The 12597-nt window shown below is 46.6% G+C and overlaps 1 protein-coding gene across 2 annotated transcripts in view; it reads left to right on the top strand.

Annotated features, from left to right (window-relative positions):
• SLC22A4 (solute carrier family 22 member 4) overlaps positions 1-11039 on the top strand; it is a 22136-nt gene extending 11097 nt beyond the window's left edge. Inside the window, exons 4-10 of one of the 2 annotated variants that reach the window (XM_027643781.1) lie at positions 343-514; positions 2414-2540; positions 4568-4668; positions 5655-5869; positions 6541-6723; positions 7379-7514; positions 8645-11039. In XM_027643781.1, coding sequence (XP_027499582.1) covers positions 343-514; positions 2414-2540; positions 4568-4668; positions 5655-5869; positions 6541-6723; positions 7379-7514; positions 8645-8720 — 1010 coding nt within the window. In that variant the 3' untranslated portion in view covers positions 8721-11039. The remainder of the gene's footprint in view (positions 1-342; positions 515-2413; positions 2541-4567; positions 4669-5654; positions 5870-6540; positions 6724-7378; positions 7515-8644) is intronic. The other variant, XM_027643782.1, reaches the window with a different exon arrangement.
• The last annotated feature ends 1558 nt before the right edge of the window (positions 11040-12597 follow it).

Raw genomic sequence — 12597 nt, forward strand, 5'->3', positions numbered from 1 at the left:
AGCAGGCTGTGTCCCAGAGGGGGAGCAGGCTGTGTCCCAGAGGGGGAACAGGCTGTGTCCTGGAGGAGCATGTCAGGAAGGCCCCTGGAAGTCTGCTGGCCATCCCCCATTCCCGTCCTTATCTGTCTCTGCCAATGCATTAATCAAAGCAAACAGAAGTAGCTTCTTTATCTGAAGGTCCCCAACACTCCCAGCAGCTTTTCTGTACAGGGTGGGTCCATGCTGTGCTGCTCTTTTCTAAGACTGTTTAGCTGATTTTTTTTCGTAACTGCAATAAAGTATTTAGTCATGCTTGAAAAGAAAGAGTTAAAATGCTAATCCAACCTCCCTTGTTTTAAACAGGCACAGAAATTCTTGGCAAATCAGTTCGTATTCTGTTCTCTACATTAGGAGTTTGCATATTTTTTGCATTTGGCTACATGTTGCTGCCACTGTTTGCTTACTTCATCAGAGACTGGCGGATGCTGCTGCTGGCGCTCACTGTCCCGGGGCTGTTCTGCATCCCGCTCTGGTGGTGAGTGCCCACGCCCCCCACTCCCCTCCTGCTCTCCCTGCTGGGTGCTGGGGAACACCAGGGTGTTGGGGGGTCAATTATTATTTTCTATCTGCCCTGAGGAGGCTTTGGTTCGAGGGGGGATGTTTTGTTTGGGTTACTTGTGCCAGCTGTAAGTCACTGGTGCTGGCTGTGTGCTTGAAGCCTTGCTCTTTTCAGCTGGGCAGGGGCTTTGAGGAAGGGCAGATAGCCTTGTTCTGTTCCTGCCTTGGTCATCTGCTGCTTTCTGAAGAGACAGGTATTTGAAAACAGAAAAGAAAGGCAAGGTATCACTCACACACTAAAAATAGGGATAATTTATAACAAGAGGAGTTCCCTCCTTTGGTATTATCCAGAGGACCCCTTTCTTCCTGAAGAAGTTATAAGTGAGCAATTAATGTCTTTATAACAGTTAAGTGATTCAGAGCCATTCTTCCACAGTCCAAAAGACCTCCTGCAGGTCCCAGTCTTGCCAGAAGTCTCTACTGCTGGTTTTGGTTTGTCAGTTGTTTGGGGTTTTTTTTAACCTTAGTCTTCAAACCAATCCTTTAAAATGGTTTCCAGTCCCACCTCTGCTGTCATCAGATTTTAAAGGCTGATTCTGTCTAAGGGTCAGTTTGTTTATTTAACTTGAAATGTTTCAAACTCCTTCAGCTCGGTGGCACTTCCCGTGCACCAAGCAGCTGTTCCCTGGTTTGGGAGGTTTGGGTGGGAGCCTCTCAGGTATCTGTGGAACAGGCACTGTGAGGAACACGAAATCTGTCCCCAGGGCATGGCTTCAGAGTCCTGCTGGGAAATGTACTGGGTGGGAGTTCCCAGGTTTTCAAGGGTGTACACTGTAAAGCATGCAGAAAGTTTCCATGGAGGGAACTTCCAGTCAGGGGCTTATGTGGGGGGAGATGGGGCTCAGGGTGCACTGGCAATGCTCTGCCAGGGCAGGTGGGCATTAGCTGGCATTTGGGCACGTGGACCTACTGCTTCCATGGGCCATGTGACTTGCACATCCCACTGCTCTGTGCCATAGTTGCTCTTTTACTCATTTCCCTTCCAAATTCTCCAGAAGGTTCCCAGCATTGTCTCTGCAGTCTCGGGATCCTCAGCTTGCCCAGAAAGAAGAGCAGTGGAGGCAGCTCATCTCACAGAAAGTCCCATGCGTGGTTAAGGATCGGATATAAATCATCTGATGTTTGAAATTATTGACCTGTCTTTGGGTCAGTCCTTTAGGGTTCATCAGAAAAGGAGTGTCTGACCTGCTTTTTTCCAAGGAGAGGAAAAAGTGCTGCTGGCTAAAGGGAGCAAGGCAGCACCTGTTAATATCAAAGGATTTAGTTGAGGAAAAGTGAAATTTTCTGTCCTGTGTTTGGTGTTAATTCACTCAACACGTGCCTGGAATTGATTAGAAAATGTCATCAACTCTGCAAGGGGACACTGCCCCAGTTCTCTGCCCGGGAGAGCCTGCTCAGAGCTGTGGTAACATTGTGAGGTTTGTATATAAGACTCCTATGACACAGAACCTTTAAATATATCCTGTGCATATTTAAAGCATTTCCACATTCTGTGCAGTTTCCTAAGAATATTTCTGCTCAGTGCTGGCTAAGCTACCCCCATCCTTGCTGTCTATCTGGTGACATCTGGTGGACATCAATTATTCCTTGAAAAACAACCAGTGAGGACAAAGGCCTAAGCATGCATCTACTTAGCATGAGAATAACCACGTCCCATATATTTGAATTACACTGCCCACGTCCCTCTGTGCTGGCTGTCTCCTGCTGCAAGCAATCTGTGAGATGAGAGCATAATTCACAGACACAGCAAATATGTTACTTGTAACTTTTTACTTTTGTGACAATGTTGAGTCGTTTATTCTGAAACTTATTGCAGGGTCATTCCTGAGTCCCCTCGGTGGCTGATCTCCCAGGGAAGATATAAGGAGGCAGAAGTTATTATCCGAAAGGCTGCAAAAATAAATGGCATTCCAGCCCCAGCCGTGCTTTTCGACACTGCAGAGGTATGTTCCACACATCCTGGTGCTTTACCTCGCTGGCACTTTTCCCCTTTGGCCAGTTGACTTTTTGGGAAATGCCAGCAGGGAACTGGTTTGCACCAGCAATTCTCAGAGGCTGCAGGGACTTCTGGTGTGTGGTAAGAGCTGGGTTAGAGAGATCAAAGTGAGAACCCAAAGGGAGGTTTTATTATTTGTTTTGTGCAGTAAAATGGTATTCCTCAGCAGTGGTTTGTTGTGGTTTTCAAAGCAAGGGTGGCCCAGATTGCTTTATCCTTTGGGCACTGAGAAGACCCGAGGAAGATGTGTTTGTGCCCATTTCAGCTTGGTGTGGTGTTTGCAATTTGTAGTTTAACAGCAGCCCTTTGCAGGGGGGCTGTGCAGGGGGCCCTAAATCAGCACCCACCTGTGCTGGGGCTGTGTGGAGCCTGAGGGACTCCTTGGGTTGCACAAACCACTCAAAGCACCCGAGTGCTACAAGGGCACTTGAAAACCAGGATGGTAGCGAAGGCTGTGAAGAACATCAAGCTCTTCTTCAAAACTGTTTTTTTTCTTGTATTTCATACCTGTTGGTTAAAAGAAGAAAGCCTGGTGCAAACCTGGCACTCCAGAGGGCTGGGGAGCAGCAGAGCCCTGGCAAGGATGGTTGGTTCGTGTGCTCATCTCCCCCTCTAGTGGCTCTGCCCGTGCTGGAGCGTCTCCTGAAGAGGCACACAGATTCTTCTTGTGCAAAGGAACCAGCAACTCGACTCTTTGGCCTTGTGTCAGCAATGACCTGTAGGTCACATCTTCCTCTGCTGCCTCATAGTGGCACCTGTGTTTTGTGCCTCCTCGTGTCTCCTGGTAGAGCAGAAAGCAGAGCCCTGTGTGCTCCTCTGCAGCGTCTGCAGGACACAGACACTGTGTGACACCTCCCCTGGGCACGACCCTGCACTTGAACGTCCCAGTTACATTTTGGCTGAAGATCCCTTTTCCAAGTGTAAGTTCTAGTGTAAATTGAAGTGCATATTGCAGTGATGGGAAGCTCGTCCTACAGAAACCACAGAAAAGCCATTTCCTTCCTTCACAGCCAGTGCTCGGATATGTTTCAAACTGTGTTTCATCTTCATGCATTCAAAGTGGAGATGGCTTTTTCAAGTTGCAGCATTTCATCACTCCCGTGTATTTTTGAGACCAAGCAGCAGCTCAGCTGTCTTTTACCTCGTGGAGATTTTGTGTGCCACAGTGTCTGTCCTCAAAAGCCTGAGGATGATGCCTGCGCTCTACATCCTCCGTTGGAAGTATTTTTCAAACATTACTAGGAAGACATTCCTCAGAAACCATCCTCTCTTCGTAGGAAAGGAAATCTCCTGGGTAGCCCTGTTGGGAGAGCCAGGGTGGTTTGCTATTTGGGCCTGGGGAGAAGCCTGGACACAAGTGCTGGCTTTGCCCTGGCAAGGTCAAAGTGTGCAGGCAGAAGGGCACCCCAGTGCCTCCCAGAAGATTCCTGCCTCAAGCCTCAAACAGGACCCTCCGACTCCAGTCTGAGGTGGTGGATGCTCCCATGCTGTGCTCTGGCCACCACACCAGCCTCTGGCATCTGTTGCCCTCCCTGTCAGGTGCTGGCAGGCAGCAAAACTCGGTGATTTCCTGCATTTTTTTCACATTGTTTGTGAAGGTTGAACAGAAGAGAGTTGAGCGGACAGTGCACAGAAAAATGCCTTTGGTAATGAGGTTACTCCTGGAAGCAGAGTGTGACATCCCTAAGGAAATGTGAATTCATCTGTCTGGTCAGCTGATACTCCTTTCTAATTAGTCAGCGTGTGCTGTCTCAGCATTACCTATTTTTTTTTTTTTTAACAAAAAAGTGGAATCTCCCACGAGTGCAGCTCTACCTAAGGACTGCCCACCCCGGGGGCAGAGGTGGCCCTTGGGCTGCCTGGTTATCCCCTGATAGCTGTAACTTCGTAACTGCCCAGCTTGTGGGTAGCAGAGGTTGTTTTGCTCTTAGGTGTGTGGGAATTTTTTCGGTTTTGTTTTCCTTTTTCCTTCAGATGCAGGATTCGAAGCCTCAGCAGCAGCAGAAGGCTATCCTTCTGGACCTATTTCGAACCCGAAACATTGCAACTATTACTATTATGTCATTACTTTTGTGGTAAGGAAATGTGTATTCCTACAGTACCCAGGCAATAAAACAGTTACTGATTTGAGGGCACATGCCACAGGTTTAGATAAGAAATCTGAGCCTTGGAGCCCATCTCCACATGGTCCTTGGCTGGTACATGGCCCTCAATGTCCTCATGCCCACACAGCATTAATACCCAAGGATCTGGAGACAGTAGCCTCGATGTAAAATAGTTAAGAAACTCTGTGTAACAACTTGTGAATTTTAGATTATGTTGCTTTTCTTTTTTTTTAAGATGCTCCCATCTCTGTAATCTCTATTTGAAGAGAAATGTTCTTCTTGAAGCAAAGGCAGCAACTCAGTAGCATAACAAGAAGCAGACCCATGGCCAGCATTTTTGTTCTGTGTCTGTACAGTGCCCATCTCAGTGAGATCCTGGTCCCTGCCTGGGCAGCCACGAGGAATGAGGACCCAATAATACCATGTAGACAAACCAGCACCCTTTTCTGTCCATATTTCCCCAGCAGAAAGGAACTGGCTAGCACACTTGGCATGCCATAGCGAGGCACTCTTGAGATTTGACACCTGAACATCCAGCTCTCTTGTGAATATTAAATAAGTTGTAATGGAACTGCTGAGGGGGGGAGATCCTGTCACTGGAGTTGGCTACAAATTAGGAAAGTAGTTGGCATGGGAAGCTTGCAAGAGTCATTCCATTGTCGTTGAGTCCATTGCAATGAAAAGCCTTTGTGAACGACTTCCACAAAGCCTTTTACTTGGTGTAGTGTGTGCTGGAAGGACAGAGAAATCCAAGGTCTCTTCAAGCTGCTGTGGATGTGGCCACTGGAAGGGATGACAGAATTAGAAAGATGGGGTTGCCACTGAGATTTTTTTAAGCCACGATACCTGTGGCAATGCTTTCCGACATCCTATATTTGTAACGACACCTGAGGCAACACTGGAGGCGTTCAGAGACTGCTGTTTCTGGAATGATTTGGATTTATTGCTTTTCTCAGGTTTTTCACGTCAGTTGGTTACTTTGGCCTGTCCCTCAGCACTCCAGACTGGCATGGAGATGCCTACCTCAACTGCTTCCTCTCAGCTGTGATTGAAGTCCCAGCTTATGTGATCGCCTGGCTCCTCCTCCGCTCCCTCCCGCGCCGCTACTCCTTATCTGGCATCTTATTTTTAGGGGGAAGCGTTGTCCTCTTCATTCAGCTGGTTCCTGCAGGTACAAAATTCAATACGTGGTTCTAGTATATAAAATATTCAGAACAGTTGATGGCACTACGTAACAGTTTTGCAAAACTACTGGAAAACGGCATCAAATTAGGAATTTGAGGCCAAGGTTATGCTGAGCCCTTGCAGCCTTAATTTTTTTTTATTGCATATGTATATGCTGAGTCACGCTCAACTCTCATTTATTGTGTCAGGTTACTGAGCTTTATATAGTGCAGGGGAACCAGCTTCTAAAATGAGAGCCCAAAGCATACTGTGATTTATCTGGTTGTGCATCCAGACTGAAAAAACCTGCATCCAGATTTCACTGTGTGTAAATCTCCACAGGATTTTGCAAAAAAGGGGTGGATTTAAGCTTGTGCTTTATTGCTATGTAATCCAGAGTTTTGTTCCATTTCAAAAATGCTGGTTTACTTGGAGGCAAGCAAAAGCTGGAAAGTACAAAATAACCTGAACAGCTACATTATGCTCAGTGGGAAGTTTGGAGCCAAGTCATCCAGGGATGGGTTAATACTTTGTATAATTTTTTAAAAAACAACAATACCAAACCCACAACCTTTAGGAAAAAGACCAGCAATATAATCTTTTGGATGTAGAAGAAATACAAGTAATAAGCACAGGGTGTTGTTTATTGACCTTGGTTTTTTATTTTGTCTCCTCCAGATCTCAATGTCCTCTCTGTTGGTCTGGTGATGCTTGGGAAGTTTGGCATCACAGCTGCATTTTCAATGCTCTATGTCTACAATGTGGAGCTGTACCCAACCCTGGTGAGGAACATGGCAGTGGGAGCCACTTCCACGGCGTCCAGGCTGGGCAGCATCATCGCTCCTTACTTCGTTTACCTGGGTGAGATATCCTGCCTTTCTTGCCTTGTGCCACACAGCCTGATGCTGTCTCCCTTTGCAGGAAGGAAGGCATTGAAGGATTCCCCTGTTAATGACTCGTCAGTCTGTAGCTGGCCTGTTCAGCTGCATTAGTCTCTTCCCTTCTTTTGCACCAGCCCAGCAGGATACACAATCCCAGCAGCTGATGAGTTGCTTGGTCGCTTATGAGTGACCAATTCATAATTCATATTGAATTATTTAACAGAGGATTTGGTTCCTGATGACAGTGTAGTGCTGAAGACTCCAGCAGTGATCCCAGCAGAGCTGTTGCCTTGCAAAGATGCTGGCTAGCCCAGCTGAAAATGTAAAACATCCCCAAAACCGCAAACTATCAGCCACTACACAAATATGGGGGTTGGCACGAAACTGATGGTAGGTGTTGCCATCCAAGAGCACACGTTGAAGCTTTAAAATTTTTAAAATTGGAAAAATCCCTTTGTTTGCTGTCAGGTAACAGATGTAACTCAGTTTTGGATTAACCTTTGATATTTATGAAGCTTTCAGCTAATTATTCCAAATGAATTCTGCATTACAGCAATATCTGAAATATAAAGTTTCCACGTGGGTTTGTTGGTTGTGGACATTAAGTACTGTTGGCATGTCCTCTGCCCTGCCAGGTGCCTATGACAGATTCCTGCCCTATATCCTGATGGGAAGCCTGACTGTGCTGATTGGGATCCTCACCCTGTTCCTCCCAGAGAGCTACGGCAGCCCCCTGCCCGAGAGCTTCGAGCAGATGCTGAAGGTGAAGTGGTAAGGCAGCTTCCACTCATCCTGTGCCTCACAAGGGTTCACAGCCTGCTCCTACACAGTCCCTTTTCCCAATCAGTAAACGTTTCTTCAGTTCCACTGCAAAACATCAAAGCTTTCAAAGTGCCCCTTAGATTATTTTCTTTTGGGTTGTTAATTCAACGGTGACATCATGCAGTTTCTCCAGAGTGTCTGAACCTGAGAGCTGATGTGCACTGGCAAAGCAAGGTTGACCTTCACAGCACCTTGAGGCTGTTGCTTCAGATTTCCTAACACCTTTCATCCTTTTTTATCATTCACTCTCTTTAACTCTTCATTTAAACTTTCCATTTAGTAGGATTATATACATTATGAAACACTTCATCATATACTACTCCAAATTAAACACAGGATTTCAACATTCTACCTCTTTCTGGGCAGCCAGAGACAGGCCAGGACAGCTTTTCCTCTGGTTTATATGGTTTAGCTGTAAGCAACAACAGTTCTCTTGACCCACCACCATGGCTATTTAGGGTCCCCTGAGCAAACATTTCCACTGAAATCTGTGCACATCCATTACAGTGTGAAGAAAATTCTTGGAAGCAGCAGAAGGAAACTGGATTAACCAAGCAGCCACCACCCAGCTTAGTGAGAACTGGTACTGGAACAGAATTTGCCCTTATAAGCAATAGTAGCTTGAAAAAGCTGGGAATCCCTGTATCTAATTCCTGGTCAACATAAGGAGCTGTCATACTTTCAGAATAAGAAGAATTCTCTGGCCAGGTTCCTTAAGAAAAAGAGCAGCATGCCCTATCATAATTAGGGACTTCTTACATGTCTGACCTGTGGGTTTTCAGTGTTGCACTGAGGACCTGTAGCTAGAAATCCTGGAGTCAAAGCAGATTCCCCTCACAGGCTCCTTGCATCAACAGACTGAAGTAACTGAATTACAGTCCCTGAATGAGGTTCACATTCCAAGCATTGTGTGCTGCACTGCTGCTGCCACCCAGCCAGGCAACTGTGCAGAGCACTGCGTGGGCTGTAGGGTCACAGCAGCAGAGGAACGTGCCTATTGCAGCCTCGCTGGGAGGGGGGAGTGGCTGATGACACCCTGGAAAATCTTCTCTAGTTCTCAGTCTTTTACTTGCTTTCAGTTTCAGAAATGGGCAAGAAACCACTGGCGTTAGGAGTTCCAAGGAGAGTCCTAAAATTCTGATCACACGCTTGTGAAGAAGGATGCACGTTGGCAGAGGGGCTGAAAGAAGAACAGGATCATCTCAAAATGCATTTTTCTTCCAGAGGAAAATGAACAAAAGCCAACAGTCAATGCTATTGCACCACAGTTGTTATCCCCTGTGCTACCATCCCCAGATTACACAGTTTACTGACCAGCTGCTGTCTGCTCCTGTAGGACTCTGAGTCTGTAATTCAGTGTCCTGATTCCTGGGGTTTGTCAGCAGATACAGTCCCCGTTGAGAAATGGGGGCCTGCTCTGCTAAACAGAAGTCAAAGAGTAAGCTAGAAGTGAGCCTTAGGAATAATACAGCAGTGACTCCAGTGATGAAAGCTGCTTAAAGGACAAAAAATATATAGCAAATGTAATGCTGGTGGTTCTTCTCACTGTGTGTGTTGAAAGGGGAGCTGGGTGCCTGTCTTTCCAAACCTGAAGGAAAGATCCTGGCCTCCTCTGAAATCTGGGACCAAAGCCCATAGACTGAGTGGGGTCAGAACTGAGTTGTAGCAGAGCAGACACAGACTTTGCTGTAAGGACATGGGGTTAAACAGAACATCAGAGGAGCTTTCCATGTCACTTGCTTTTCCCAGGACCTGGGATCCACTTGTTCCTGTAAAAGCTGATGCTTTTTCATAAAGCCTGAGCCCACCTTGGGCTTTGTGAGTGTTCAGTGTCTTTGGGGAGGGGGGAAATCTCGAGCACTGAGTAAGGACTGTAGTTTGCTGACTTTCTGATGGGCCATGCCCACTCTCAACAGAAACATGAGCTTTAGCAAGTCCTGTCCATATGTGCCATGAAGTTTTAGCTTTTAGGTTTTTCATGGTATCTGGGCATAAGCAGGGTTTTTTAGATCTTTTGGGGTGTTGGTTTTATTTTTCCCAAAGTATTTAATTTCTCCTTTGAATATATACCACTTCGTTTTGCACCTTCAGAGAAAGCTCACTGCAGTTTCAAAAGCTTCTCGAAACCCTTGTGCCATTTGTAAATTTAAAGGGGCTTTGCTCTCAAAAATCTGCACTGGAGATGTTTACCTGCAGCTATTAAAAATGCAAAAGGACTAATTGGGGACCACATAAACAAAACTAAACAGCAGTGTTTTGTTTTTCAAAACTTACAGATTATATATGCTTTCTTTTTTTTTTTTTAAAGTTTAGCATAGGTAGATTGGATGATGATAAATGTAGAGTTTCAAGTTGTGCTACTACTGTTTTATAAACACTACATTGTTTGAAAAAAGTGTAATACCTTTTATTTTTGTATATGTTGGCTGTGCATGCACTTCTTGGGCACATAAGGTCTATCAGACCTGGTAGACTGATTTTTATCCTCTATAAATAACAATTAGCCCTGAGTCACCTCCTGTAAGGGCCAAGAAAAGCACAGTGTCTCATCTTTACTGCGACAGTTCAGGGTGAGTTGTCTTGTGTTGGCACTTGGCACACGAATGAGGCTCTCCCTGAAGTTCAAGCACAAATATAAAGCTTTATAACATTTAAATGCAAGGAACTTGTGCAATTAATTCAAACTGCTTTTGGGAGTGGAAATACTATTTTCTAATAATTTGCTGCAGTTATGCTTTTGCCATAAATGTAACATGGCATGAGGTAACCAGTGTCCTGTGACCCCTGATGTTCTCATCCCTTCTCAAGCTGTAATTTCTCTAATAACAACAGTATTTAATCTTGATCTTACTTATTACGGAATTAACCTATATAATAGTTGTTTAAATGTACCAAATTTCTCAAGAAAGCCCTTATATATCAGCACAGAACAGGTTTGAGGACTTGGGTTAAATATAGGTGGCCATATTTTTATGAAGATTTTTATATTAAGTTCAGACTTATTTTATGAGATTGTAGGCTTGGGTATTTCTAAAAGGCAAATATTTTTGTACTCTTGAACCTTGCAGTATCTTAAAACCTGTTTTTTCCTTTTTTAAATAAGAAAGAGGGTTGTGTTTTTTAAAGTACCTTGTTTCAACCAGTCTCATTTTTCTGACTTGCACCGCTGATCTCGAGCTAGTGTCACATTTTAGTATTTCTAGCAGCAGATTTAACAACCTTTCACAAGAGCAGAATGTCTTTCTGAGCAGTGCTGTTGTAAGGCCTCAGGGTGTCTGAAGTGCAGTGGAAATGAGGGCAGCCCCAGCTGGGGCCGTCGCACTGTGCCTCCTCTGTCACCGGGGCTCTGTGTGCAACCTTCGCTCCTCCGCTGGCTCACTGCTCTGCTCACGCCTCTGTGCAGCTGTGTAATTGTCACTCATTAACTTCTGTGCTCACTGTAATAAAAACGTGCACTGACGTTGTTTCACCTGCTCTCCGTGTGGGTTGTAACTGCAGAGCAACACTCCCAACATAAATGCCTGGTGCCAAGAAGGTTAAAGAAGTAATTTAAAATGTATTTAGCGTGGATAAAGGATGAAAGTAAACCCCTAAAACAAACTCTTCCATGGATAAGTTCTTCCACACAGGAAGAGTATGATAGGGTAGTGCAGTTCTTCTGGATTTTAGGTAGTTCAGTCCTGATCCTGCGAATCCTTGGAAGCTGACCCTGGCCATGCTTAAAGATGATTTTGTGGTTTAACTCCTATTTTGTTATTCATTTTTCACCTTTGATAATTTTCACAGCTGTGTGATTCCAACATGGAATGAAAGATCTTTTTAAATACAACAGTTCAAAAGATGCTGTGGAGAAAATATCAGCCACAAAAAGCCAGTCAGAAATGTGAACTAGCCTTTGGGAGAACAAGGCCAAATTCTGCAGCGATACCCCACAGCTTTTGACCTGAGCTCTGTGGGGCATGTGAACCTCCTGCCAGTGCCCCTGGGTACTGAGCTGGGGCTTGGGGCCGAAGATCAGAATATTATTTATTAAATTTATTATTTGTCAAACACCTAGTACATGTTCCCTCAGAAAACAGTGTCACGGTCAACAAAACCTTTTTACAGCCGCAGGTGATGCTGCTGAAGGGACAATGGCAGGTGTGGGAAGGTAACACAGACTGGAACGAGGAGCCATTTAACCTGGACTTGCAGCAAGCTGCCTTCTTTGGTGAGCAGAACAGTCCAGGAAGACTCTTGGCTCATCCATGGTATTGACCCAAACCAAGGCTTTACTGAAGAACCCTGGGCTGGTTCCTTGTGTGGTTGAGCCTCGGGGGCTCAAGGCAGCTCAGTAATGACTGAGTTGGAATGGGCTGCCCAGGGAGGTGGTGGAGTCACAGGAGGTGTTGAAGGACAGACAGAACATGGCACTGAGTGCCATGCTCAGGATGACATGGTGATGTTCACTGAGTGCCATGCTCAGGATGACATGGTGGTGTTCAGTCACAGGTTGAGCTCGATGATCTCAGAGGTCTTCTCCAACCGAATTGATTCTGTAATTTGTCCCAACGGTGGTTTCTGAATCCTTTGGGCAGTAAATATGGGGTCCGACGCCTGTATTAATGGGCTGTTGCTGACCAGAAGTCACCCAGGGCAGGGGACATGCCCTGCATGGAAAAGCGCCCCAGGTTACGGCTTGTCCGGAGCCGAGTCCCGGGGCCGGCCGGGAGCACCGGGGGAGAGGGAGGGAGCACCGGGAGGAGAGGGAGGGAGCACCGGGAGGAGAGGGAGGGAGCACCGGGGGAGAGGGAGGGAGAACCGGGAGGAGAGGGAGGGAACACCGGGGGAGAGGGAGGGAGCACCGGGAGCGCCGGGGGAGCCGCGGGGCCGGCCGGGAGCGCCCTGTGTCACACCCGGGCCCGGACCGTGCCCGACGCTCCAGGGGCCGCTCCTCCCGCGGCCGCAGCGGCCCCGCCGGCCCCGGCCGAGCCCCCGGGCGGAGCGCGCCGGGCCCGGCCCCACCTGCGGGGCCCCCGCCCGCAAACCCGCA

The sequence above is a fragment of the Corapipo altera genome, unplaced genomic scaffold, assembly GCF_003945725.1.
Source record: "Corapipo altera isolate COAL_440 unplaced genomic scaffold, ASM394572v1 75, whole genome shotgun sequence".
Lineage (NCBI taxonomy): Eukaryota > Metazoa > Chordata > Aves > Passeriformes > Pipridae > Corapipo > Corapipo altera.